Raw genomic sequence first — 26,214 nt, forward strand, 5'->3', positions numbered from 1 at the left:
TATGAAACCTTCAGTAGTGTTTCAGCGTTAATTGCAATTTATGACAGCCTGATTTTTTTGAAAAGTGGTAATTCATGTGTTGTATAGGTGATAATTAGTCAGGATAGTTGATTAATCAGACTGCTCTATTTTCAGACCACGCGCAAGTACAGTATTTACAGTAACTGCAGCACCGGCTCTCCCCTGAGAGCCACGAGGAAGCCGCGTAAATGACAGTCGTGTTCTTTATTTTATGATTATTGTTTTTTATGAGGTGTAACTGACACACAACGTTATATTGGTTTCAGATGTGCAGCACGGTGATTCACCATGTGGGTCAGCTGGGACAGGATCACCACCCCAAGTCTCGTTAACATCTGTCACCAACGTAGTTACAGATTTTTTTCTTGTGATAACAGGTTTTAAGATCTGCTCTCCTAGCAACTTTCCAATATGCAGGATATTTAGCGTTATTAACTGTGGTTGCCATGCTGTGCGTTACCTCTTCATGACACACTTTATAGCTCAAGGTTTGTACCTTTTGAGCCTCTGCCCTCACTTCATTCCCGCCCCCCCACCCCATCCTTGCCTCTGGCAACCTCAAACTGTTCTCTGGATCTGTGAGCTTTTTTTTTTTTTTTTTTAAATGAAAGCTTCCACATATAAGTGAAATGATGTGGTTTTGTCTTTCTCTAATGCCCTCAAGGTCACCCATGTTGTCAGGAATGGCACAACTGTATTCTTTTTTTTGGATTATATTATATTACATTATGTTATGTTATATGACACATCACCTGTTCATCCATCAGTGGAGACAGTAGTATTTGCTGTGGCTTGGCAGGCGTGCATTAGTCCTCATTTTGGCCAAATGATCATTTCCAGAACTTATTCTTCAATTTCTGCATTAACTTCTTGGGAGTTTCTGCCATGGCTCAGTGGCAAAGAATCTAACATCTGTGAGGACATAGGTTTGATCCCTGGCCATGCTCAGTGGGTTAAGGATCTGGCTTTACCATGCGCTGTGGTGTAGGCTGCTGACGTGGCTCAGATCCTGCATTGCTGTGGCTGTGGTGTAGGCCAGCAGCTGTACCTCTAATTGGACCCCTAGCCTGGGAACCTCCGTATGCTAAAAAGCAAAATAAAAAGAAATAAATAAAATGTACCCTTGGAGTGCTTCTCTGATAATTTTCCCAGGCTAGAGTGTAGAAACAGAAATACTGGGTCAAAGATTATGAGTGACCCTGGTGAGTAACGCCGTGGGCAAGGCCCAGAGGGAGGAGGACCAGAGGAGATAAGGTCTCTCTCCATCCGTCCACCTGGCTCTCTGGTGTTGCTCCTCCAGCAAGGCGGAGAGGAGGAAACAGGTGTAGTAGTGACTCAGGCCTGGGTGGGCTCTGGAGAAGGTCTTGCTATCAAGGCAGAGTTTGTGCGTGGCTGCCCTTCAGAAATGTTTATTTTCTCGTTTCTCTTACGAGATGCAAGATGGCAGAGGGGAGACAGCCTAGAGAGGAGGAGCTTGTCAAAGGCGTGAGTCTAGACCACAGGCGAATGCACAGCCTTCAGATGAGTATCATCATAAGAACACGCCTCAGCGCACTAAAAATCACCAGTCCAGTTAAAGACGTCCTTATTTCAGTTAGTGTTTCGTATAATTTCCCTTGCACCTAAACCACAAATCACTCACATATGGCAAGTGATTATCTGTAAATATTCTTCTGCTCCTCATATTCCATGCTTCTTCTTAAGTTCTGCTTCCTCAAATGAACATTGCCTGTTCTCTGCCAGCTTTCCGGGATGCAGTATTATGTCGTAGCCAAAACACAAACTTGATTTGCAGCTATCCTAGGTTTCATTCCTAGTTCTGCCACTAACCGGCTGTGCAGTGTTTGACAATTAAATTCTTGATGTCTTACCTTTAAAATAAAACAGATTGTAATGGCAAGCAAATGAAGGGCCATGAGTGGAAAAAAATATATATACCAGCTAACCTATACTGAGTTCTTATTATAAGTATCACAAAATACGACACTGTTCTAAGTGTTTCAAATGCATATGCGTGTACGCATTCCTCAGAATGATGCCTGGTAAAGCTGGATTCTCAGTGGCTCTCAGGGTGTTACTTCTGTGATTATGTTACATTATGTGGTAAAGGGAATGTGATTAAGGTGACTAATCAGTTGACCTTAAGATAGGATGGTTATTTAGGTGGGCCTGGATGTTACATTTATATAATCACATGAGCCCCTTCAAAGCAAAAAGTCTTCTCTGGCTCTTGGCAAAAAAAAAAAAAAAAAAAAAAAGCCTGAGCAATTTGAAACAGGAGAAGGACTCAAGGTGATGGTTGCTTAGAACATGGACGAGGTCATATGAGAAGGCATCTGGGCAACCTCGCGGAGCCGAGCAGCAGGTGGACCCCCTGCTGACAACTAACGAGAGAACAAGGATCTCAGACCTACAGCTGCAAAGAACTAGACTCTGTCAACAAGCTGTGTTTGGAAGTGGCTTCTCAGAGCCTTCAGATGAGAGCCCAGCCAGCTCTATCTTGTTTCAGCCCTGTGAGATCCTAAGCAGAGAACCCAGTTGAGCCCATCCAAACTTCAAACCCCCAGAACTGTGAGATACTAAGTGGGTGTTGTTTTAAGATGCTAAGTTGTAGAAAAAGGATACAGACCACATGCAGTAGCTGCCTTTATTCTCATGCCCATTTTGCAGATGCAGAAACTGAAGCACAGAGAAGTGACCTGCCTGAAGTCTCGCAGCTATTAAATATGAGAAGTGGGATTTAAATCGAGGTAGTCTATCTCCAGAGCCCACAGTCTAACAGTCTCTTTTTGGTGTAGCTTAGAGGGCACGTAGCTGCCATGTTTCTCAGTTTGGCTGCTCTTGTGGCAGTGGGTTTGGGGTAAATACAGCATACTTGGAGCATTAGTTTTACTCATGGGAGTAGGGCTTTTTATCTTAAAACAAACCTGTATTTTTCACAGGCTAGAATACAAAAGATAAAACCGGAGATGTCAAAGAAGCTTTGTTTTTGATGATGTCTTTACTGAGAAAAATACTTGATTGTTTGAGAAGCACTGAGGTGATATATTCAAATGAGTTTACGTGTTCCTTCCCATTTTATTCCCTAAATTCATAGTGCGTTCGCTGTACCAGCTAGAATTCTGGAATGAGAATCAGGAAATCTGGACCCAGCTATTCATCATCATCCATCCAACCATCCGTCTGCTATTTATGAAGTCAAATAAGCGTTCGCAGAGTGCGCCTCTGTGTGCCTGGACCGTCTCTAATACAGTGTGACTTGATGAAGTCACACAAACTCTCCTAGGTCTGCTCCCCTGCATTTAAAACCAGGCAATTTGGAGTTCCCGTCGTGGCGCAGTGGTTAACGAATCCGACTAGGAACCATGAGGTTGCGGGTTCGGTCCCTGCCCTTGCTCAGTGGGTTAATGATCCGGCGTTGCCGTGAGCTGCGGTGTAGGTTGCAGACGCGGCTCGGATCCCGTGTTGCTGTGGCTCTGGTGTAGGCCGGTGGCTACAGCTCCGATTAGACCCCTAGCCTGGGAACCTCCATATGCCGCGGAAGCGGCCCAAGAAATAGCAAAAAAAAAAAAAAAAAAAAAAACCAGGCAATTTGACCCAACTTTCTCTAGGGTCTCCATCACCAGCCGAATGCTTCTGCAGTTCTTGTAGGGCCATCTGCTGAACTGGTAGGGCAGGGGTTCCAAAAGCCCAGCCAGCGTACCACCTGCATTAGACGCTTCTGGGTGTTTAATAAAAGCACAAATCCTGAGGGTTCTCAAGCCTTCCCAATCAGAACCACTGAGAGCTGGGGGTCCAGGACGTCTGGCTTTAAACAAGCTCTCCAGGTTATTTTCTCACGCACACTGAAGTTTGCAGTGCATAGCTATGTGGATGCAAGAGAAATATCTAACATAGGCCCCGTGTCCTAAACAAAACCAAACCCAAACACAGACCCTCCCTTATTAAAAGACAAACCCTGTAGGTTTGGAAAGAAAAACCGGGCCAGACCTGTCTGTGCACTTCCTGGCCGTGGCCATGAGGCCTCCGTCCCAGCCCCACTGCGGCCAGGCCGTGGCTATGGAGCCTACCTGGCCCCGTCCATGTGCCTGCAGTCACCTTCGCCTTGGGGGCTCACCTGCGCCTGCCCGTGTCGGTAAACGCGGCGTTAAACCGAGAACGTGAGCGGCAGTGCCCCCTCCCAGCCTGGGGCGCCTCCTCCCGTTCCCGGCGGGCGGCTGGGCCGGGCGCGGGCGGCCAGGGGAGCCCCTGCGGGCAGCTCCCGCCGCGCAGCCGGACCCGCGGGCTCCGCGGCGGCCTTCCCCACCCGCGTCGGCGCGGAGAGGGGCGACTGGGGTCAGGGGGCAGCCCGGCCAACCCCGTAGGCGCCCTGCCCGGCCTTGGCCTCCCCGCAGCCTCAGGCCTCGGCGGCCGCCGCGCGCTGCGGCTGGAGCGGCGCTGCCCGGGCCCGGCCGCCAGTGCCCGCGCCTCGGCGCTCTGCCCGCCGGTGCCCTGGCCCGCGCGCGGCGTCCGTCCTGCGGCGCGTTGGCCCTCCCGCCACCCCCTCGGCGGGGCCCTTCCCTCTAGTCTGGCGACAGTGACATTCAGCGGGAAAGCCCGACGCAGACGGCAGCGCCCGCTCCCGCGGCGCGGGAGGCTCGGCGGCGGACCGGCCGCGCCCCGCACCCCGCGCCCCGCGCCCCGGGCGGCGGCGGCCGCCGGGCAGCAGGCGCGCTCGCCCCCGCTCCGCCCTGGCCCGGCCCGGCCCCCGGCAGCCCCGAGCCCCGGGCCGCGCCCGCCGGCCGGCCGCGGGCGGGACCTCGCCGCGGGGGCTCCAGCGCAGCGGAAGGACGGCTCCCGCGCCCCCGGAGAGCCCCCGCCCCAGCGCCCGTATATGGCAAAGTTTCTCGCCAAGCTCCTGGGCTGCACGTTGCCGAGCAAGGGCGCCTCTCCCATGTTCGAGGTAGGTGTGCGGGGTGTGTCCCGCGGCGACTGCGTCGGCGGTGGCGGCGGCCCCCGGCCCGGGCCCTCGACCTTCCCCCGCGCCCGGTTTCCACCTGCGAGCCTCGGGCGGGGCGGGGCGGGGCGGGGGGAGGGGGTGACCAGGGGCGACCAGAAGCCTGGGAGCCCGAATTCTTGCTTCCCTGGACCTCAGTGAATCTTCTTTTTTTCTTCCCTAGTTGACAGGGGAACATGTTTTCTGTCAATCTGGAGTTGTGTGAGTTGCTCTTTACCTGAAATGCCAGGAGTGTCTGAAAATGAGCGGTGCCTTGCGGTCCTTCTGTGCTGCCTATTTTGTTTTTTGGTTTTCCATTTCCCTTTTCGTCTGCGAAAACAAATAAATCACAGCAGGTCCGAAGGGTTGCCGCCTCCTGCCGCCTCTGCTCCCCTCCCCCATCCCGGAGCAGGGCGTCCCCTCCATTGAAGTTCCCTGTTTCTTCTCCCGGGGGGGGGGGGGGGGTCCACGCGGGAGGAGAAGGGTTAATATGGGATTGGCCGCAACCAGGTAAACACATCGCCCTTCTGAAGGCAGGTACGCCCATTGCTCACACCTGTCTGAGGTGCAGTGATGCCGCCTGTAAGCATCTCTGCAAGGAGTCGTTTGATGAGAAGGCTGGCTGGCTTTTCCGGGGGTGGACGGTGCAGCCACTGTTTCATAGGAAACCTATGTGGGCCGCTCAGTGCGTGGGGGGGTGTCACACTGTGCACTGCTTCCCCCACCCCCAGCTTTACAGTGGGAGCAAAGGTGTGCTCTTTGTCTCAGTCTACTCCTGCCACCCCCAAAAGACTGCCTGGCCACTAGGCCTGGGCGGAGGCCGGTGGCGGTGGCCAGAGTTGCAGTGTGCGCCCGTGTGGCTTTCCGCACTCCTCCCGGGCTCCGCCACCTTTGCCGGCCAGCCGGGGCTGCTTCAGGAGCTGCCTTAGCCCTCCGTCTGCAGGCTCCAGACTGGCCTGAGAAGCGGAATGGGGCCTCGCCTCTCCTGAGGCGGGAGCTTGCCCTTCAGCAAGTCCGCTCCTTGGGATTTAAAGGCTGGTCTCTTTTCTGGCCGGCAGTGAGTCGCTCCTCACCTCCGGCCGCTGCAGGTGCTCCTCCCTTCGGAGGGCCTGTGGTCACCGTCCTTTGATGTGGGACCTCAGGCTGCTCTGCCGGTCACCTCTGCTGTGTGGCAGGACCGCGAGGAAAAGCGGGAGATCCTGCTGGTAGACAGTGAGGAGGAGTTGGGGACCTAAGTGCAGCCCGAAAGAGCCACTGAAGTGCCTGGGTTCGTGGTAGCCTGAAATCTAAAAAATATTGAAAAGCCCGGAACAGTGCATTTTTCCAGGCCTGCAGCTAAAAGCAGCTGTCTTCCCTGGCAGCCTCTCTGCCCGTTTGCTTCTCTGTGACGACGTTAGGCAGCTTTGGGGGGGTCATCCTAGACCCCAGGTACTCCTTCAAAATTGCTTTTTTCTTTGGCCTCCTCTTCTCTCGTGTTTGGATTTTTGTTCTTAAATGACTAGAACTCACGGCAAACGACTTTGAATGTATGTGCTGCCTTTTGGGGGCCTATTTCTGCCTGTTTGGTCCTCCAGCCCATAGATGCCCCACCTTGATTTCTTAGCATAACTGCCTTCCCATCATTGCTGGGAGGAGGGTGACTCAAAAACTCACCAGAGACCTATTCAGGTAAGAACGTGAGGGGCGTCCGTCTTTGAAGAGCTCTAGGCAAAGGGAATCCCTCGGTCCCGGGGACTCCTGCCATCTTGCTGGGTGTTTTCTAACCAGCCAGAGGCAGGAACCACTGGAGCATCTGCTCTCTCCTTTCTGCAGACGACTGATTCGGTGCTGGCTGAATCCACCCACACTCCACCGGGTATCCCTTTTAATCAGTGCTGCTGGAGGGTTGTTGTCGTTGATCAGTCCTCCCTTTCCTCCCTCTGGGGAGAATCTGTGCCCCCCGAAGAGATGAATGCCGGAGTCAGAGGGTGATGTGGGGGTGCTTTCTTCTCAGGCAATAGCCCCTTCAGCGCACGCTGACTCCTAATGAAGAGGCCCTTGTTGCGGGCGCTCTGCTCCGAGAGGGAGAGAAATTGTAAGAAGGAGGTTCTTAAGCCTTTCACGATATTCATTTTTTGGAGTTCCTGTCATGGCTCAGCGGTTAACGAGTCTAACATCCATGAGGATGCAGGTTCGATCCCTGGCCTTGCTCAGTGGGTTAAGGATCCAGCATTGCTGTGAGCTGTGGTGTAGACCGGCAGCTCCAGCTCCAGTTTGACCCCTGGCCTGGGAACCTCCATATGCCGCAGGTGCCATTAAAAAAAAATTCACTTTCTACAAGTGAAGGGAGTGTCAGGACATGAGAAAATTTTAGGTGGCTTTTCATTTCTACCAAGTGCTCTAATCGTAACCTCAGAGGTTGCGGTTGGTTTGAGGGAGATGGGGACGGATGTTTTCTTAGGGCCTGGCCTTTGTTTTCATTTTGGTCGGGAGGTGGCCAAGAATGTCGTGTCCTTGGAGTTGCCTTTGTGGCGCAGCGGAAACGAATCCGACTAATAACCATGAGGTTGTGAGTTCGATCCCTGGCCTCACTCCGTGGGTTAAGGATCTGGCGCCGCCGTGAGCTGTGGTGTAGGTCGCTGGCAGCTGTAACTCGGATTCGATCCCTAGCCTGGGAACTTCCACATGCCTCGGGTGTGGCCCTAAAAAAAAAAAAAAAAAATTTGTCGTGTCCTACAATTAAGCCAGTTGGGTTTGCGCAGAAGAGCTTCTGTCTGAAATGGTATGAAATCCCTATGGCACTTCTTGTGTGTCTGCAGTTGTCTGACAAAGGAGAGTGGGTGACAGGTTATGGAGCGCCCAGGAGCAGAGAGTCATGGTGCTTGAAAAGCAAGGCCAGTCCGTGTCCTCCTGCATCATCTTCCGAGGCTACGGACAGGTGACGCGCCTTTGAAGCAGAGTCTTCATGGTCACTCTGTGCGCCTTTCCTTGTTCTTGGGAAAGTACGTACATTTACAGGGGAAGTCTTCGAGAAAGAATATTAAGGTTTCACGAACAAAGCAAAGGATAGGAAGCGAGCCCAGCCACAGCAGTGCCCCGGGCCCCGTGCCAGGTGTTTGGACTGATGTTGGCGCCGCCCAAGGCAGAGCTCCCGTTGAATGAGCGGGCTTGCCCTGTGGTCCAAGGATGGAAAGCAAGGACGTGGAAGCCCACGGGGTGGGGTGGGGGGTGCTTTCCGACCTAGCAGGTCCTCCTTGTACGTGTCCTCTGTGCTTGGACGGCTGTCTGTCCATCTGGCCCTGGCATCCATTCCTTCCCCTTTAAGCTCTGTCATAGCAGGAACCTGCCGCCCCGCCTCCGCCCGCAGCCTCAGCTTTGCTTTGCTTTATGCCTCAGGGCTGGTAAGTGGTGGGTCTGGTTCCGGACAGGAAGTGGCAGGAGAATCACAGTCAGAGGGGGTTGCACTTTCTTGCCGAAGACCCCTCTTCCCTCGGGCTACAAACCTGCGTTTCAATCCTGCCAGCATGCATCATCTAAGCCTTCGGGAGCCACCTCCATTGGGCAGAGCACATCTGGCTCCACAGAAAAGGGCTGTCTGTTCCCTGCCGCTGTCGTGGGTGTGGGCTCTAGAGGTGTCATCCTCACGTGCAGTCCACCTGTTTCTGCCTTCTATTTTCTGTCGCCACCGGTATTGCTGCTTAACTGCAGCGATATTTGCTTTATTTAAATTTATGCGTAATACGTAATAGCTATTGTTCATCGCCTGCTCTGGGCCAAGCATCGCTCTCGGGGCATAGTGTGCGTCACATCACGTGTGGCTTTATAACACAGGTGTTAACAACCATGCCTGGCAGCTGAGAAAATGAAGCTTTCTCTCGTTGAAGTGATTTTCTTGAGGACACTCCGGGAAGGTGTACCAGAGCGAGGCCCTCAAGCTTCACTCCCTCCCTCGACTGTGGTTTCTGGTGTTTAGTTTTTCGTTTTGTTTTTTGTTTTCTTCTGGAGCGGCATTCCTAGATATGCTCTTCCTCTTTGGAAGTAGGAAAGGCCAACTCCCATTGCGTCACGTCCTTTCTTTCATTCTCTCACTTGAGTACCTTCCTTCTAGAAACGTCCAGTCCAAGGCTGATGACCCGCAGAGGAATTGTTAAAGCAAAGGCCCACATTCAGTCGCCAGGCCCTTTCCAGGTAGCTCCCATTTCCGGAGCATGTCCTGTACGTGTCCTGTCTCATTCCCCTGTGATATCACGAGGGGAGTCGTGTCGCCTTTGCTGGTCCAGGAGTGAGGCAGCCGAGGCTCAGAGTCATGCCATGCATTGTGCAAGGTCACGGACCTACGGAGGGTCTGGGCTGGGAGGTAAATCCTGGACTCGGATTCCACATGCTTTGCCAGGCAGCTGCATCAATTTACCGAATCTTTTGCTGGCCTCTGGTCTCTGTCTCACTGGCCTGCAGAGGCATCTTCCTCAACAGCCCCACTCGGCGCAGCGCCGTCTGTGTCGCCCGCGTTCCGTGGGGGTGCATGCGGACGGAGCAGGGCGTGCAGTTCTCCTGACTGTGTTCCTTCCTCGTTTTCTTGTCCAGGCTCTCCTTCCTCTTCTCTTTCTAGTGTGCCGGCAGCTTTAGGCTGTTGCCGTGTCTTGGTCATGTCCCCTCATCTCCAAGCTGCTCCTCTGCCTGGAATATGTTTCCCCTTTCTTCAAGGCTCAGCTCAAATCTCGCCCCCAGACCCACCCCTTGGACAGCATCCAACCCTCTGCCCAGGCCCCTGAATGTTATTTGTGTTTGTTTCTCTGTGAGATCTTGGACCTCTTTCTCTTGTGACTTCCCTCCGCGTGGGTTTTCTGTCGTCAGCGGGGGTGATAGCAGTGCCGGATGCATGGTGGTGAGGGTTGGAGGAGCCCGTGCCCGGAAGGTATTGAAGGGCTCAGCACAGGGTAATTGCCGAGGTTTTTGCCTATGTGTCTCTGACCTGTTCTGGCCCAGGAACGAAGTACGGTTTCCTTCTACAGCACCTAAGGGAGGATTTTGCACATAGTTTTGCATCACATAAAGGTCTGAGGGGTTGACTTGATCTTTCAACCTTGAAGGTTCATGATTTTCTTTGCCCTTAAATTATTTGTTGTGGTTTACCTGAATTCAGAGTTAAGCGGCGTCTGCTGTTTTACTTGCTAAATCTGGCAGCCCTGGCGTGTACCTGCTTCCTCCTTCCCTGGAGTCTGATCACACTCACCTGTGGGAGGCGTCTCCCCATCCTTCTCTCTCGAAAGCCCTGATCGCAGGCCATGGGTACCACTGCACAGAATTGCAGCTGGGCAGCTGTCTGGCGCCACTGCCTCACTGGTATAGAAATGCTGGAGTGAGCAGGCTTTCTGCCGTCAGTGCCAGGGCTGTGACTGAGCTGGATTATGGGCATTCTGTTTATTCATTCCTCATGTGCTCACCAGGTCGCTCCATCATTCATTCATTTAACACTTGTTGTTCAATGCCAGCTTTGTGCTGGATGCTTCGTGGAAGCCTTGCTGAGACACATTTAAACTGTTTTGACTGTGACTCACCGTCAGAAATGTATTTTACACAGCAATCTTGAATGCACATAGCTATTTATATCTATAACACTGAAATTAAGTTTCAAGAATAATACTTGCCCTTGTGACAGGGATGTGCTCTGATCTTTGCGATTCTGTTCTTTCCTTTCCATTCCATTTATTACATTCTATTAAGAATTAAACCGGGAGAGACTCACTGAATTGGTTTCATGAGTTGTGACAAAATAATTTGAAAAGCACTGCAGTACAGGCTGGTACGATTCTATTTTTACAGAAGGGTTTGTCTTCCTTCATTATCCCAGTGCTGTTCTTACATCTCATCACACTATCCATCAGGAGATGGCTGTGCTCTATCTGGGAAGCCAGTCACCCTGCCTAATGCTATTTCAGGGGGAGAAGATATTTTCAGAGTTTCAAACAGCTAGCTTACTAAATGACTTTTGATGAATATCCTGCCTCTAAATTAGGTAGAAAGTTTGGCGTATTACCTGATATTTTATGATATATATATATATATATATATATATATATATAATTTTTTAAAAAAAACTTGGACACTGTCCTCAAATTTCAGTTTATTTCTCTTCGTGCTTCCGCTAACAGCAGGTGTGCTCCGCTGGGTGGATTAACTTCCCAGGCTGCTTTTTGGGGGTCTTTGCAGTTACCCATTTTCATCGACTCCACCTCTCCTCTCTTGAAGGAAGCTGTCCTTTGAAGCAGTGATTCCCCCTCTGATTTGCCGGGGAGAGAGCTTGATCTTACCCTCACAACGAGCTCCATTGTCTGTTTAAACGAATCGTGCACACTCTCATCCTTTGGTCCTTCTGACGGGCCTCAAGCGTCTAAAGGCTGGACCGTGTGGTCTGGCTGTTTGGAAAGCAACTAACTTGGACCCGCGTGGCTATAGCGTCGGTGATTGGATGTTGGTAGGTGATCACTGAAGAGCAAGTTTAGGTGGGGAATAATAGCTCCTCCTGCCACAGCTGGGCTCTCTATGAGGGTCATTCGAATTTTAAGCTAATGGGTTCTGAGTTTGTCTTGTAAATTCGCCATTCAGTTGGTTTGAGGGCCAGTTGGATGGCTCTACCACATCTGAGCCATTGTGTACACACAGGCAACTCTATGTACCTTTTGTGTTCGCTGCTTTTAAACTCTGCATGCAGTCCTAAATGCACGCATTTCATTTATAGGGATATTTGGTCCCATTATGATCACATCTGTCTAATGGCTTCTTGCTGAGAAACTGTTATACGATTTTTTTCTCCTTTTTTTGTATTTTGATAAGGAAAGGCTGGTGTTTGACATCTGTCAAATCGCCAGAGCCGGCTGCGCATCATAGGGAACTGGGGTAGGAGCTTAACTCTTTGATTTCTTTCTTTTTGCTTAGGTCTTTTCTGTTTGTAATGATGTCTCACGTATTAGGAATTTCTCCTTTGCAAATCTTTGATATGATACCGTAGGTCTAGTACTGATGTTGGTGTTAGAAACGGCCCCCCTGCTGCGATTTGCCCATTGAAGTGGCCGATAAATAAAAAGCACGACCTCGATTCGAATCTCGTGGTGAGTGAAGAGTGTGCTTCCCGCTCTCGGAGAGCCTTAAATGTATGCTAAGCCCATTTCTGCGATGGTCTGTGATGTCTTAACAGGAGCCCGTGTCCCTTCCGAATCTTTGCATCAGAAACCCAAGTGGAGGACGCGTCAGCCGCCGAGCTCCCCCGCCTTCCAACGTCGCCGTCAGTCAGGGCGTCACAGGGCTTCTTTTTACCTCAGTGGCACTTGGAGGCATGTTTGCTTTCTTTCCTTTCTTTTTCCTTCGTGAGCAACCTGCCAGTGACTCCTGCAGATGTTTTCTTGGATTTATGTCTTTTTTTCAGTCCTTACTAGTCACCGCCCACTCACCTGGCAAACACTGAGCAGGTGCCGTGGCCAAGGCCCGATGGGGTCTGCAGGGCGTTTCCGGTAGGTCACCAACGGTTTGCTCCCCTGAGGTCTCCCTTCTCTCCCCTTTTCCTGACCACGCTGCTTGTGTACCACGGTGCCTCTTCATGGCCACGCGCCTGCAGAAGAGTCTGCATGGCTTTCTGTTTGCAAAGGCTCGAGGCTCTGCATTCTGCCTTGGTTGTTTGTAAGATACTCACTCAAGGGTCTCACCCAGCTTCACGCCCTGCCATTGATTCCCTTCAGGGACCCTCACGTGTCCAATACAGATTCTTGCCCTGGGCCTTTGTCGATGCTAGTTGTCTGTCCTGCGATATGACGACCTCGCCTCCATTCTCTCCATTTGGTTCTTACCTACATGTGGTCTAATCTTCAGAGCTGTGCGCTAGACCCCGTCCTGCATGAAGCTGTCCCCACACAAAGCAAAGAGGCCAAGAGGGCACAGGCTGGCCAGTCAAACACGTGGCTTCCAATCCTGGCTGCTCCATGTCTTAACCATGTGACCTTACTTAAGGAAATTTCTTCCTCATGTTTCACTTTTATTTTCTGTAAAATTAAAATAATATAGTAGCGATCGTATTGAGTTGTTATGAGGATTGAATAAGATCATTCAGATGAAATGTTTGCACAGTATCTGGCTTATAGGAATTGACAAATAATAAATAATAATAATAGGAAGTGTGATTATAACGTCTGTCTTCCCTTTGATCCCCACGCCCTGAGTGTTCCCTCTTCCTCGACTATCTTAGCAGGTACCTCGGACTCTTCCGAATCCTCCACGGTGCCGAGCACAACATAGGTGTTCAGTCGATGCTTATTGATTTTGAAAACATGCCATATGCTGTCTTATCAAAATCTGGGAACTAAGTTATTTCCGGGTCCGTTTGGTTGTATTTCATGGGGACAGGACAGCCACCGTCCTTTGGCGACTTGCCCCGATCTGTGGATATGTGTGGATGCTCACTTGGGCGGCAGTGGTGCAAGCGATGACCACGTGCTCTTACTTGCAGCTTCGGCAGAAGCAGGGCTTGAAAGATGTGCCAATTGTAAACGCCATTTAAATGAAATTCAACCATAGATTGCAATATAACTAAACACAGGCTGTTCTTTGTTTTCAAGTGGTTTGCAAAACATGTGTCCTCAAAATAGGTCAAGGGAAGTGAACCCATGCCATAAGTCAAGATTTCATTCATCAGACTTTTGTGCTTCCTGCTGCTGGCGGAGTATTCTGACTTAGAGTCAAGGTTAGAGTACTGTGAAATTAACTTATTCCAAAGGACACTTACCTGGTGGGCTTCCTTATCATATTCCCAGTGGGAAAGAAGGCGTTATAATGCCCTGCTTCCCTGCAAAACTCGGTTGGCCTGAAAATGTGGGAATTTACTTTTATGGAGACTCCTTGAATTTGGTCGAAAGGCAGGCGAGGGTGCCTACCGAGGGGCACACGGGGCCGAAAACCAAAGAGTGGCCGCGTTGTGAGTGCAGAGACCCTGCACTGGCGTCTTCATATCTGGATTCCAGGCCTGGCTCATCTCCTCGCTGGGTGAACGCAGTTGCAGGAACTCTCCTTGCCTCTCTGCGTGTCGATCTGCATAGCTCTCACATGCGAGTTTCAGCATTCGCTTTGCTTTACTCGCAGAAATGGCGTGAGGCTCCAGTGTGGTGATAACTGGGAGTCCTTTAAGAAATGTGGGCGTTACACAAATGTGAGCCGCCATCACCAGGACTGTCATGAAGGGGACAGAAACCGTAAGGTGGGTGCTCGGCATCCCAGGCCCACAGGAACCCCCCAGCAAGTGGACTGGGCAGGCTGGTGTGAATGGTCAGACCAGCGATGCTTCTGTTGGAAAGGCAGAGGAGGAACTAGGAATAGCTTCCATAATTTACAACCAGAGCTTTCACCCTTGTGCCGTAGCCCCTGGACTCTCTTTGTTTCCAGAGGCTTTCCTGAGGGACAATGCACGTTTTGAGAAGTCTACTTGAGCTATCAGGTGTACGAAGGAAATTCTCTCAGTCCAAGGGGAGGAAGGCAGGTATCAGTGATGGAGGCAAGCTGCAAGGAGGAGCTGCTGGATCAGACTCAGTAAAAGGGTCAGAGTGTAGGACTATATGACGAAATAGACAGTGGCTGGTGTTTGAGCTCACTCCCTACTCCTTTTATCCCGAGTCCAGCTGCCCTGCGCCCGAAGAAAGAGCTTGGCAGACCTTAACCCCAGCACCCTTGCTGTGGGGCCATTTTTGAGAGCAGGACTCAGAGGAGGGAGCCTTTTCAGTGTGAGGGGAGAGGGGTAGTGGGTAGTTTGTGGCAGGTGTAGTAGAGACGCACAGATGGCCTGGAGCCTGCATTGTCCCCAGGCTGCCTGGGCTGTTCTAAGAGCTCACACGATGCCACCCCCCCAGAAGACACCTACTGACACCAAAGGAGGAAGGGATCCTTGCACGAGAATCTCATCTGCTCAGGGTTGGGGTGGGGTTTTGTGGCAAAATTTGGGTATAAATGATAAGCTGTCCTAGGTTGTAACCACATTTGGGTACATAAATCTGGCCGGTGTAATCTTATCAATTTCCTTCTTTCCTATTCTATTCTTGAATCAGGGCAGCCCTTTGGCGAAATCTAAGTACCATCCCCTAGCCATCTTTCTTGTTTTTTTTGCCGAGTGAACTTATTCTTGATGTTGATTTTAACCACATTTCACATGTGTTAAAATGCGCTGTGTGTCTGTGAAGTGGGTGAGGTCAGAGGCACATACAGAGAGTCACGCAGACGCACAGTGATTTGCTCCCAGAGTGGCCATGATGCTTAAGCCACATCATGATCAGTGGTTAAAATGAATCCAGAGCTCCCCTTGTGGCTCAGTGGTTAACAAACACGACTAGTATCCATGAGGATACAGGTTCCATCCCTGGCCTTGCTCGGTGGGTTAAGACTCTGGCATTGCCGTGAGCTGGGGTGTAGGTCGCAGACGCGGCTCGGATCCTGCGTTGCTGTGGCTGTGGGGTAGGCAGCTACAGCTCTGATTGGAACCCTCGCCTGGGAACTTCCACATGCCATGGGTGGAGCCCTAAAAAGACAAAAAAGACCAAAAAAAGAAAAAAAAAAAAAAGAATCCAGAAATCTGATTTTATTTAACGCCTTTGCTCCGAAACCTTCAATGTGCCTGTTACGTACGTGAGGCCGAGCTCCCGGGGCCTTGCTCATGGTGAAGAAACCCAGCTTCCTTTCCTTGCTGGTTGCTCCTCCGCCTCCTTCCTCTCCACTAGCTTAGGGACATCCTTTCTAAGAATCTGCGACATAGCTGTGTGCAATTTTCATTTTTTCCATCTCACTCTGCAAATAGAAACGGGTTTCATTTTTTCTCATGTATAAAGAAATGGTGCATCTGATTTCACAGGCCAGAAAGACATGGTTGGACAGCATCCAGCAAGTCCCTGGGGAAGCCCCTAAAATTACCCTCTGCCTTATGGACAGTCCAGATTGTTTGTCTGTGTGGCTGGGGAAGATGGGGGCAGGGAAGAGGGGTTTGGGGAATGAAATTTTCTCGTGCCCAGATGCTGCGAGTGAGTCAGATGGCTGGGTGAGTACCCTGGTGCCTACTGTGATTTTCAGGAGTCCATTTGCCGGGCTTGGCTGTGCAGGCAGCGGGGTGGACCCTCTGGGTTCCTAGTTAATGCAGCTCCCTGTCTCTGCTTGTTGTGTGGGCTTCTTTTAAGTGTGAATACTTCCTGGATAAATAGACACTTCTCTTGGCTTTTATCCCGAGGTATAGCTTCGATTTGGAGTTGCTGTGGGTTAGAATGAGGAAGAAATATGCCCTCACTTAGCAGAGTTGGTGGGTAGTAGACAATAATAACAGTTCTTGAGAATTCACCAAAATACCTCACATACGTAATTTCATTAGAAATGGAGAAACAGTTGGGGGCTATTTTACTCTATTTATGGATGAAAAAATGAAGAACCAGGGAATTCCACCCTATTGGAAAGCAGCTTGGGTTTAAAACTGTCCAACAGCCTCGCAGATGGTAAGAATAATTTATCACTTTTTTTCTATATATATCTTACTCAATAAAATTGAGAAGGTAGCACTATAAAAACACCAACAGTTGAAATCATTAATATGGGAGTTCCTGTCATGGCGCAGCGGAAATGAATCCGACTAGGAACCATGAGGTTGCAGGTTTGATCCCTGGTCTCGCTCAGTGGGTGAAGGATCCGGCGTTGCCCTGAGCTGTGGTGTAGGTCGCAGACGCGGCTCGGATCTGGGGTTGCTGTGGCTGTGGTGTAGGCCGGCAGCTGTAGCTCCAATTCGACCCCTAGCCAAAGAAATCATTAATATGGAGTTCTTTGAAAATCATCAAGCAGTGCAGAAAATACAGTTGGAACAATGCAAGGTAGGTGTGCATAAAATATTGTTATTTAAGTGAAAACTTCCAGCGTTACCAAAGGTCCCTTCCGTTTCTGGCCTCGCAGAACTCAGTAACAGATGGGAGCAGCTTCGGTGATCTGTTTCCAAAATCATTTCCAAGCCTTTCCTTGTCCCACAAAATGAGCATAAATGCCACCTGCCGTCTCTAACCATCCCTCTCTCTTCCCTCTCGGTCCTCTTATCAGTGCATGAGGAGCTCCCCAGGAGCTCCAGGAGTGAGCAGATTGACGATTCTCCCTAGACAAACGTCTGAAGGTACCGCGTGGCGGGGTGACTGCCCACGGTGTGAGGTTAGGGGTCCCTGGTCCTGCTGGTGCTGAGCGTGTTATCAGGAGGAGAGAATAACCGACCCACTGTGTGGCTCCGCTCTGCGGTTTTGAAGCACGCCGGGTCTCTTCCAGAGCTTTCGAAGCCCTGTTGTCCTCCCTGGACGGGTTTAGAAGCTGAGGTTCAGAGGGAGACAGCCAGTGTCCCAAGATAGTCGCAGCCAGGGATCCGGGGAACTGAGCCGTCAACTCTGGGTCTTCTGTTCCCTCCCCCGCTTCGAGGGCAGGCTCGGTGTTGGGGTGAGGCCCTCGCCAGCGCCAGGAAGCCTCGGCGTCTCATGTGCCTCAGTCGTTTCCACGCTGGCTCCGCCGTCCCGAAGGCAGAGGTGCGGCCCTCCCACTCCCTGCCCTTCAATGGTCACCTTCTAGAGGTCAAGCCAAACCTCTCCTCAGTCACCTGTCATTTGTTCGTGGGACTGTAGGCAAGCGACTCAGCTTCTCTGAGCTCCCGTGTCTTCATCTGTGCCCTGCGGACGGCGCTTGTTATGAGGATTAAGTGAGAAAATGCGGATCAAGTGTTGAGCCCTAGGCCTGGCACGCAACTCCCTGTGAGGTCACCTTTCTTCTGCTGCTTATTTAGAAAATGTTTCCACTTCACGGTTGGGCTTGAGTTGCAGTGTAGCCCGGTTCTCCTTGGAGTAATTTTTTGGAGGTGCGTGGATGTGCGACGGGAGCGGGAAGGGCCAGGAGAAGGTGTCCGCTGTCTCCTTGGTCCCTGGCTCACATGAAGACCGAATCAGATGCCCGAGGACCAGGGGCGATACAAAGTTGGTTTGATACTTATTTTTTCCTGGGTGAGTAAACCGCTGTTGACTTTTCTTTCCTGAGCCTCTTCCCTCACATACTGTGCTGATTGCTCTTTGAACAACTGTCTGTTTAACCCCATCTCTACGCCCTCTTCATGTGATTGGTGCTGTCAGGATTACAAAAGGAACAAGACCTAGGCTCTTGCCAAGGTTTACCTGAAGAGATTCCACTTCGAAGCACAAAACCGGAGGACTCTTCTAAGCTGAGGCTGGTAGGAAACCACTGGGCCTGTTCTAGGGAAAGATTTCACAGGCTCTTTGCCCGGAATGCTTCCAAGTGCCGTGACACCCATTCAAAAATGTTTTCTAAAGGAGGAGCTGATGTCAGAGGAAATTCTCTTTTTCCAAACCGGTGCTGCAAATAGGCAGAGTACGTTATCACTTGTGTTTCGCCCCTTTTCGAGTCAGCAGAAATGATTAAAAATGGCAAGGTGGGGTTATGTCGGGGGTCACATCCGATGAAAAGCCTTTTTAAAACTATGCCTTCTTGTTGGATTTTCTGATTTTGTTTTGTAGTGCCCTAGGCACGTTACTTTCCTCATGGGTAAAATGTTCTAAATAGTAACAGCTCCCTGGTTTTGTCTTGCAGATTTCGGGAGCTATGGTGTGAAAGCCCTTATAGCATAGACCCTGGCGCATGGTAGCAAATGATCCAGTCAGCAGTATTTTTTTCTCTGTGGTGGTGGATATGCTCCTTGTCTTTTTAGACCAGGGGCTTAAATTAAGTCCTCCTTTTGAAGCGCCTCCTCCTGTCCTGCACCCCCTTTATTCTGCTCTCCTCTGGAGCATTTCAATACTGTCTGCAATGCAGCATGGCTTTACCTGGCCCATCAAAGAGTTAACAATGTTGTGCCCCAGCCTTTCTAGTTTGCTGCGGCTACTTCATCAGAGAAATCGTTGCGGCTCTTTTTGTGCAACTCATTGATGTCCAAAGCCACTAATTAGGAAGCGGGACTATAGAAAATCAATCTTCACTAACACTGGCATTCTTCCAATTTAAGCCATTGGTTTGCTTGCGTTCTTTGTGAAAACTTGTTGAGATCTAAAATTATCCCAGATGTCCACAGCAGAGGGTTCTGATAGGTTCTAGGTGTTAGAATATAGAGCATTTGAACATTAAATACACAGTCAGGATTTGGAAGGGATGCAGCACATCACGTGAACTCGCCAGACAGTGGGTTTGTACTCAGGACACCATTAAAGAAGCTCCAGGCAAAGATGGGACGGGTGCTATTCCATGAGCGTCTAGCCTACGCAGAGGAAAGAGGATCGTGTTAGGTCTAGTTCCCTTTGCAGCTTTAGTTCTTGATCTTTCTCCACTGTGTGCTCTGGGCAGTCCACCTGTGTGAAATACATCCATGGGATTCTCTTGGCCTCAGCATCTAATTGGGTGTGGCCCAATTGGTTAGAGTTTGGAGGGAGTGAAGATGCTGAGGGCAAGATATTTATTGCCCTGACTCACTCTTTGCAAGGTCACCTTGAACTTCCTGTGTCTGTCTACCTGAAACCACAGCTCCTGTAAGGTGGTCCTCTCCATGCAGCCTGTCTCTAGCCTCCTGTGACTCTCCTTCTTCTTGCTACTTCAAGAGTGGGTAATTGGGCGTGTTGCTTGCTCCGAAACATTGTACCAGGGCCTTGTGGTTTTTCTTACACCGTTCTTGCATCTTTGTAAAATTGTACTGAACTTTCCTTAAATTACCTAATTTGTGTATGTCATCTGTGTCCTGTGAGAACCCTGACCGATAGACGAACAGTAGCAACTTCCCCTTGAAAGACCAAAGTGACCATCTGAATTACTGGTTTGCAAAAATTCTGCATGCCCTGCTAAAGAGGCAGGTAAAGGAGGGTGAATATTCACAAGGATGACATATAGAGATGTGGCTTGTGTTGGTTGTGGTGGTGGTTCCATGGAATGTCATTTGGGCCAAATGAGATTTTATTAGAGTTTTGGTAAATGCCAGAGTCTTCTAAGAGTAGAGCCTTTAGAGATGAAGTGGAAAGCTGAGTGTGTTGCATCTCAACTTCTCCACTTGCAGGTGAGGAACCTGAATTGCCAGGAAGAGAGGTGAGTTCCCCAAGGTCAGCCGCTGAGTATGTGGCAAAGTTGGGTCTTGAACTGGGCCTCGTGGCTTCAGGGCTAGTGTTTGTTCTCCTGCTCCAAACTGTGGAAAACAGTTCAGTTTCATTTCCGTTAAGCACACTGCATGGATTTGACTTTCTTTGGTCGGCTCGCAATGAGCTAGAATTGTACTTGAGCACATGGTCGTGGATTTGGCTTTGTTGTTAAACAGGAAATGAAGTGCAAGTGAAGAATTTCGGCGTACGATAATTCGTCCGTCACACGAGTTCGGACAAATAGGACAATGTTAGGAAGATGTTAAAGCTGTTTTAGAATTGGTTTATTCACAAGGGAATTTTTTTTTTTCTGGGTGGTACTTTTGGTTTCAGAAAACATCATATATACTTGTGTTGAATGATGGTTTATAAAAATGCTTGGAAAACCGTCCGAATCCCTGAATGTGTTTCCTTATTATGAGAGTTGGGGGAACTGGCCTCTGCTCACGGTTTTATTTCGGAAAAACGTCTGATTTTCTGTCCCGTACGTGGTGTGTATACACCCTGAAAAGCGGTGTGGTGGTTGTGTGGAAGGTATCTGAGTTTCTGCCCTTAAGATAAGAACCCCCGGTGCTGTTATCTGGGGAGGAGGGTGGAGGCATCTGCCAGACACGTGGGATAGAGCTTATATCCCAACTGGAAGATAAACAGGGAAAGACGTCCTGCCTAAGTCCGCGGTTAGGAAAACCTGTCAGCAGCCCTCAGTTAAAGGGCCTCCCTGATGGCAAAAGGCTGAGAGTGTTCACTTCGCACTAAGTCTCTCCTCCCTCTTTGCGCGGTCGGCAGGGAAAATGCTAATTACCGAGTGTTTGTCTCGTTGATAAATGAAATCATGATAGTCGTTCTTGTAGTATTTTAGGAGTAAGAAAGGGAGTCGGTCTAATTTGTTTTTAAAAGTCCAGCTTGTAACTGCTGGGCTAGATGCTCACACCTTGGGGGTATTACATTGCTATACGTTGTGTGTGAGTGTGGTGACAGTGTTTCTATTTAGGTTTGCATGTAGAAAAATCAGATTGTAAATATTGTCTTTTTTTTTCTTTAATGGTTGCATCCACGGCACATGGAAGTTTCTGGCCCAGGGATAGAATCCGAGCCACAGCTGCAACCTATCCCACAGCTGTGGCAACGCTGGATCCTTTAACCCACTGCGCTGCACCTGGGATCAAACCTGCACCTCTGCAGCACAGTCAGATTCTTAACCCACTGTGCTACAGTGGGAACTCCATTTAGTTATTATCTTTTTAATAAATTAAAAAGTGAAACTGCTTAGGTAAACAAGTCAATAATAGGTTGATTGAAATCAATTTTACTATGAAACATCATTTTTCTTATACATGAAACCTTGCAAATTAATAACATAAGCTGTTTCTTGGCTTCAGTGTTTGTGCTTTGCTCCACAGAAACAATGACTCACATCAGCTAAATGTGTTAGTTTTCCTTGTACCTTTGGAGTGTGCTGGGATGATGTTTGCTTTAATTCTGCTTCCCTGGATAAGGCTGCACAGTACTATGTCACATGCATATTTTAGAATTTTGAGCTGTCACTTTTCCCCTGTGTAGTGCAAATACATGCCATCCCCTTTGAAACACCATACATGGGTCCTTTTTTTTAAAAAAAAAAAAAATCAAGATTGACTTATCTATCTTTTGAATGGTGGAGCTTTCAGAGAAACAGACCTGTAGAAGAGAGAATGGTTATCTATATGCTTAGCCATGTGTAAAAAATATATATATAATTTTTTTTTGCACTATTTGGGGCCGCACCCCCAGCATATGGAAGTTCCCAGGCTAGGGGTTGAATCAGAGCTGTAGCCACTGGCCTACACCACACCCACAGCAACACCAGATCCAAGCCGCGTCTGTGACCTACACCACAGCTCACGGCAGTGCCAGATCCTTAACCCACTGAGCAAGGCCAGGGATCGAACCTGCATCCTCATGGATACTAGTCAGATTTGTTTTGCTGAGCCATGACGGAAACGCCCTAAAAACTGTATTTTGACAGTGACGTTTCCTCCAAAAAGCAAGTTAAGTAGAAAGTGAGGCCCTAGTCCTCTGGGGTGCGTACCCAGTGTTCCCTTCCTGCCCATCCTGTCCAGTTAGTTGTCCTCATTTGACCCCTCAGTGGAGGAATGCAGATCTGCGGGTTGCAGGCCTCAGGCTGGGCCGGATCCGTGACTGGGGGAGACTCTGTAGGTGTCTTTTCCTGCTTCCTCTCTTCCGTCGACAGTGGTAAGAACTCCCACTTGGAAAATGCACAGTTAACTCACTTTTTTCCTTCTTTTTCTCTCTTTCTCTTCTGTATTTTGAGCGTAAAAGCTGTTCCTTAGGAGAAGTCCAGCAAGATTTCTTGCTGTCTCTAATTTTACTCTCTTCATTCCATACTGCAACAAATACGGAGTTAGTGTCTAAGCAAGAAGCTCAGTGTTAGTGAAAATAACCATGTTTATTTCTTCACTGTTGTGTCCTCATCACAGAGCAGTGTTTCCCAAATAGCAGAATTAATCAACAATGAGGAACTTCATAAATCCATGCCACGCATTTTCCGTAGACCTTCCTCTTTCCCCATCACCGAGGAAACTTGAAAAACGTCTACTCTATGGTTTTCCGTATTCAGGCCTGTAAGAGACTTGAAGGTTATGAATACAGCTATCATTCCCCAAAGGTTCCTTGTGTCCCTTTATAGGCCCCCCCAAAAGTGGCATATCAAATACTTTTTTAGGGATATAAAATACTTTTATTTAAGCATATAAAATACAAAAAAGTATTTTATATGCCTAAATATGTAAAATTTAGGCATGCATGCAGGTAAAATTTAGGAATGTATGCATATAATATTTAGGCAGTATGCAAAAGTTCCCCAGCCAAGGATCAAACCCAAGCCCCAGGAGTGACAACATCAAGTCCTTAACTGCTAGACCACCAGGGAACTCTAAGACACTTTTTTTTTTGGGATGCACCAGCAGCATACGGAGGTTCCTGGCTAGGGGTTGAATAGGAGCTGTAGCTGCTGGCCTCCACCACAGCTCACAGCAGTGCTGGATCCTTAACCTACTGAGTGAAGCCAGGGATCAAACCCGCATCCTCTTGGATGCCAGTTGGGTTCGTTAACTGCTGAGCCACGATGGGAGCTCCTACGACACTTTTTTGATGAGCTCCTTTTCCTTTTCTCTTTGGCCTTGAAGGCTTATGGATTTGACTCTTTTCAAACCTGACTTCAGGAGTTCCCCTTGTGGCTCAGTGGTTAACGAACCCAACTAGGATCCATGAGGATTTGGGTTCAACAATCCCTGGCCTTGCTCAGTGGGTTAAAGGTCTGGTGTTGCTGTGAGCTGTGGTGTAGGCTGCAGACATGGATCTCTCATTGCTGTGGTTGCCCAGCCACATCCTAAAAAAGCAGAAACAAAAAACAAAAAACCTGACTTCATCTGCTTTTAAACATTAAGGCAGCTAGAATGTTAGAATGTGATTTTGTCCATCTTTGGGGAAGGCGCTAGACCTTAAAATATTTTAGGATGACTTTGGTTGTAAATTTTGAGATATATTGTGATAACATTAACGTTGTTCAAGTTGATTAACAGTATTTGTATGTACCTGACATTTTTAGTTGATATAGTTGAAACTGTTCATTATTTTCAATTGTAGAGCATAGCATTTAATGTAGTTCTACCTCAATTAAAAAATTTTTTGTATATATATTTACATCTTTTGAGGCATTTACATCATTTGATTACTATTAATTAGTTGGAACACAATAAATACAGAGTTTTTTTGCACAAATTCCCAGATGTTCATAATTTCGAAAGGTGGCTACAAAAAATGAAAATGGAAAAAATGTTCTTGTTTTTATAAATACCACATTAGCTTGAAATATTAAAACTATCTGTGAACTTTTGCTGCCACGACTTCTAAAAGCCCTTGATTTTTCTGCTTGGCAGTGACCTTGTCCTGCTTGTCCTGTCCATGGTGCTGAAAGCAAACAGTTTTATTAGACCTAGAACATGATGGTGACATGAGAAATTTCCAGACCAGTGCCCCCATTTTCAGAGGAGAATTATAGAAGGTGAACTCATTCACCTAATTTGATGTAGTTTGTAGTGGCTGATCAGGACCTCGTCCTGCTTGTCCTGTCCATGGTGCTGTTATTTTTTTCATTCTTCGCCAGGCTAGCAAACCTGGCTTTGAACCTAGAGGACCTCTAGTGGAGTTTAATGCACAGAAATCTTGGGTTCAGTTTGCAAAATGAGGCTTCATAAACCCTTTGGACACATGGAAATATGTAGAGGGTTTGCTTTTTTTTCCTTTTTGGGTACACTGATGACGTTTTCATCAGCTTCTAACAACCCTGCTACAACTCTACTTGTGAGGGCTATAAACCCTTCTGGGAAAAAAAATGGAAAATTCTGAAGCATTTGAGTCTTTTGAAAGCCTTCCTAATATTTTATCTAATTTGGGAGTGCTTTCCAAATATGAAAATTATCTTAGGGCTGACTATTTAAATTCAGTGTCCACTCATGGTTTTTAAAAAATATTTGGGAAAGGTAGCAAGGTATTGAAGAATAAATCTTGAGACTTCTAGGTAAAAATTCTGAGATAAAATATGGGCCAGGCTTATAAACCATGCTTAGAGGAATTTTATTTGGTAAAGGGTTTATTTCCCTTACTAGTAGCTTGAAATGCTCCTTAATTTGTTCTTGCATGTTGGATTGCTAATTTTATTTTTCTCTTTTTGTCTTCATTTGACTGTCTTTTAGAAACATTTGAAATCTGTTTTGGTACCCCCTTTTAATAAGGTTACTTGTATTTTATTTAGAATATGGGGGACATTTTAGAACAATTCAGATATTTTGTCTTCCAAATATATCTACAGGGAAAACAGCAAGAAACATCCCTTAAGTTAAATCTATGTACTCATTGTATTAGGCAAGCACATGTATTTCTTTTTCCTTTTTTTGTTGTAATATTCTTTTTTAAAATTCAAATATAGTTGATGAACAATGTAAGTTACAGGCGTACAACATAGTGATTCACAGTTTTAAAGGTTACGCTCCATTTGTAATGATAAAGTGTTGGTTATATTTCCTGTGTTGTATAATGTATCCTTGTGGCTTATTTAATCCGTAGTAGTTTGTATCTCCTAATCCCCCACCCTATTCTGCCCCTCTCCCCACCACACTAATTTGTTCTCTGTATCTGAGTCTGTTTCTTTTCTGTTATATTCACTAGTTTGTTGTATTTTTTAGATTCCACGTGTAAGTGATATCATACAGTATTTGTCTTTCTCTGTCTGACTTATTTCACTTAGTGTAATGCCCTACAAGTCCATCTATGTTGTTGCAAATGGCAAAATTTCATTCTTTTTTATGACTGAGTAATATTCCCTTGTATGTATATACCACATCTTCTTTATCCGCTCATCTGTTGATGGACACTTAGGTTGCTTCCAAATCTTGGCAGTTGTAAATAATGCTGCTATGAGCATTGGGGTGCATCATACTATTTACTCTTAACTGTACTAGGAAAAAAATTAATTTATGACATTGTACTGACTTAGCCTTCTTGTAATTTAGTTTTTTTAAAAACAAACACTTGGAGTTCCTGTTTTGGTTTGGCAGTAAAGAACCTGACTCCTATCCATGAGGATGCAGGTTTGACCTCTGGCCTCCCTTGGTAGGTTAAACATCTGGTGTTGCCATGAGCTGTTGTGTAGGTTGCAGACGAGGCTCAGATCTGGCATTGCTGTGGCTGTGGTGTACGTCAGCAGCTGCAGCTCTTATTCGACCCCTAGCCTGGGAACTGCCCTATGCCAAGCATGCGGCCCTAAAAAGACAAAAATAAAATAAAATAAAATAAAACAAAAACAAAACCCAAACTCTTGTTTTATACAAGCTTTATTGAAGTGTACTTGACATATAATAATTTTCTCTAAAAGTGCACAATTGCTGTAAAGTGTACAATTTGATAGTTTTTGACATTTGCATACACATGTGAAATTAGCATAATTGAGGTATGAATATATCTGTCATTCCCTAGAGGCTCCTTGTGTCCCTTTATAATCTCTTCCTCTGTCCTCACCTCTAC

At 48.1% G+C, this 26,214-nt stretch overlaps 1 protein-coding gene across 5 annotated transcripts in view; it reads left to right on the forward strand.

The window, feature by feature from the left end:
* RASGEF1B (RasGEF domain family member 1B) overlaps positions 1-26,214 on the forward strand; it is a 699,030-nt gene that overhangs the window by 170,559 nt on the left and 502,257 nt on the right. For 2 of the 5 annotated variants that reach the window (XM_021100304.1, XM_021100305.1), the window contains exon 1: positions 4,779-4,963. The exons of 1 other annotated variant lie outside the window; for it this stretch is intronic. In XM_021100304.1, coding sequence (XP_020955963.1) covers positions 4,895-4,963 — 69 coding nt within the window. In that variant the 5' untranslated portion in view covers positions 4,779-4,894. Of the gene's footprint in view, positions 1-4,778; positions 4,964-26,214 lie in introns of those variants that run through there. 2 more of the 5 variants (XM_021100312.1, XM_021100306.1) reach the window with 2 other exon arrangements.

This window comes from Sus scrofa, chromosome 8, assembly GCF_000003025.6.
Source record: "Sus scrofa isolate TJ Tabasco breed Duroc chromosome 8, Sscrofa11.1, whole genome shotgun sequence".
Classification (NCBI taxonomy): domain Eukaryota; kingdom Metazoa; phylum Chordata; class Mammalia; order Artiodactyla; family Suidae; genus Sus; species Sus scrofa.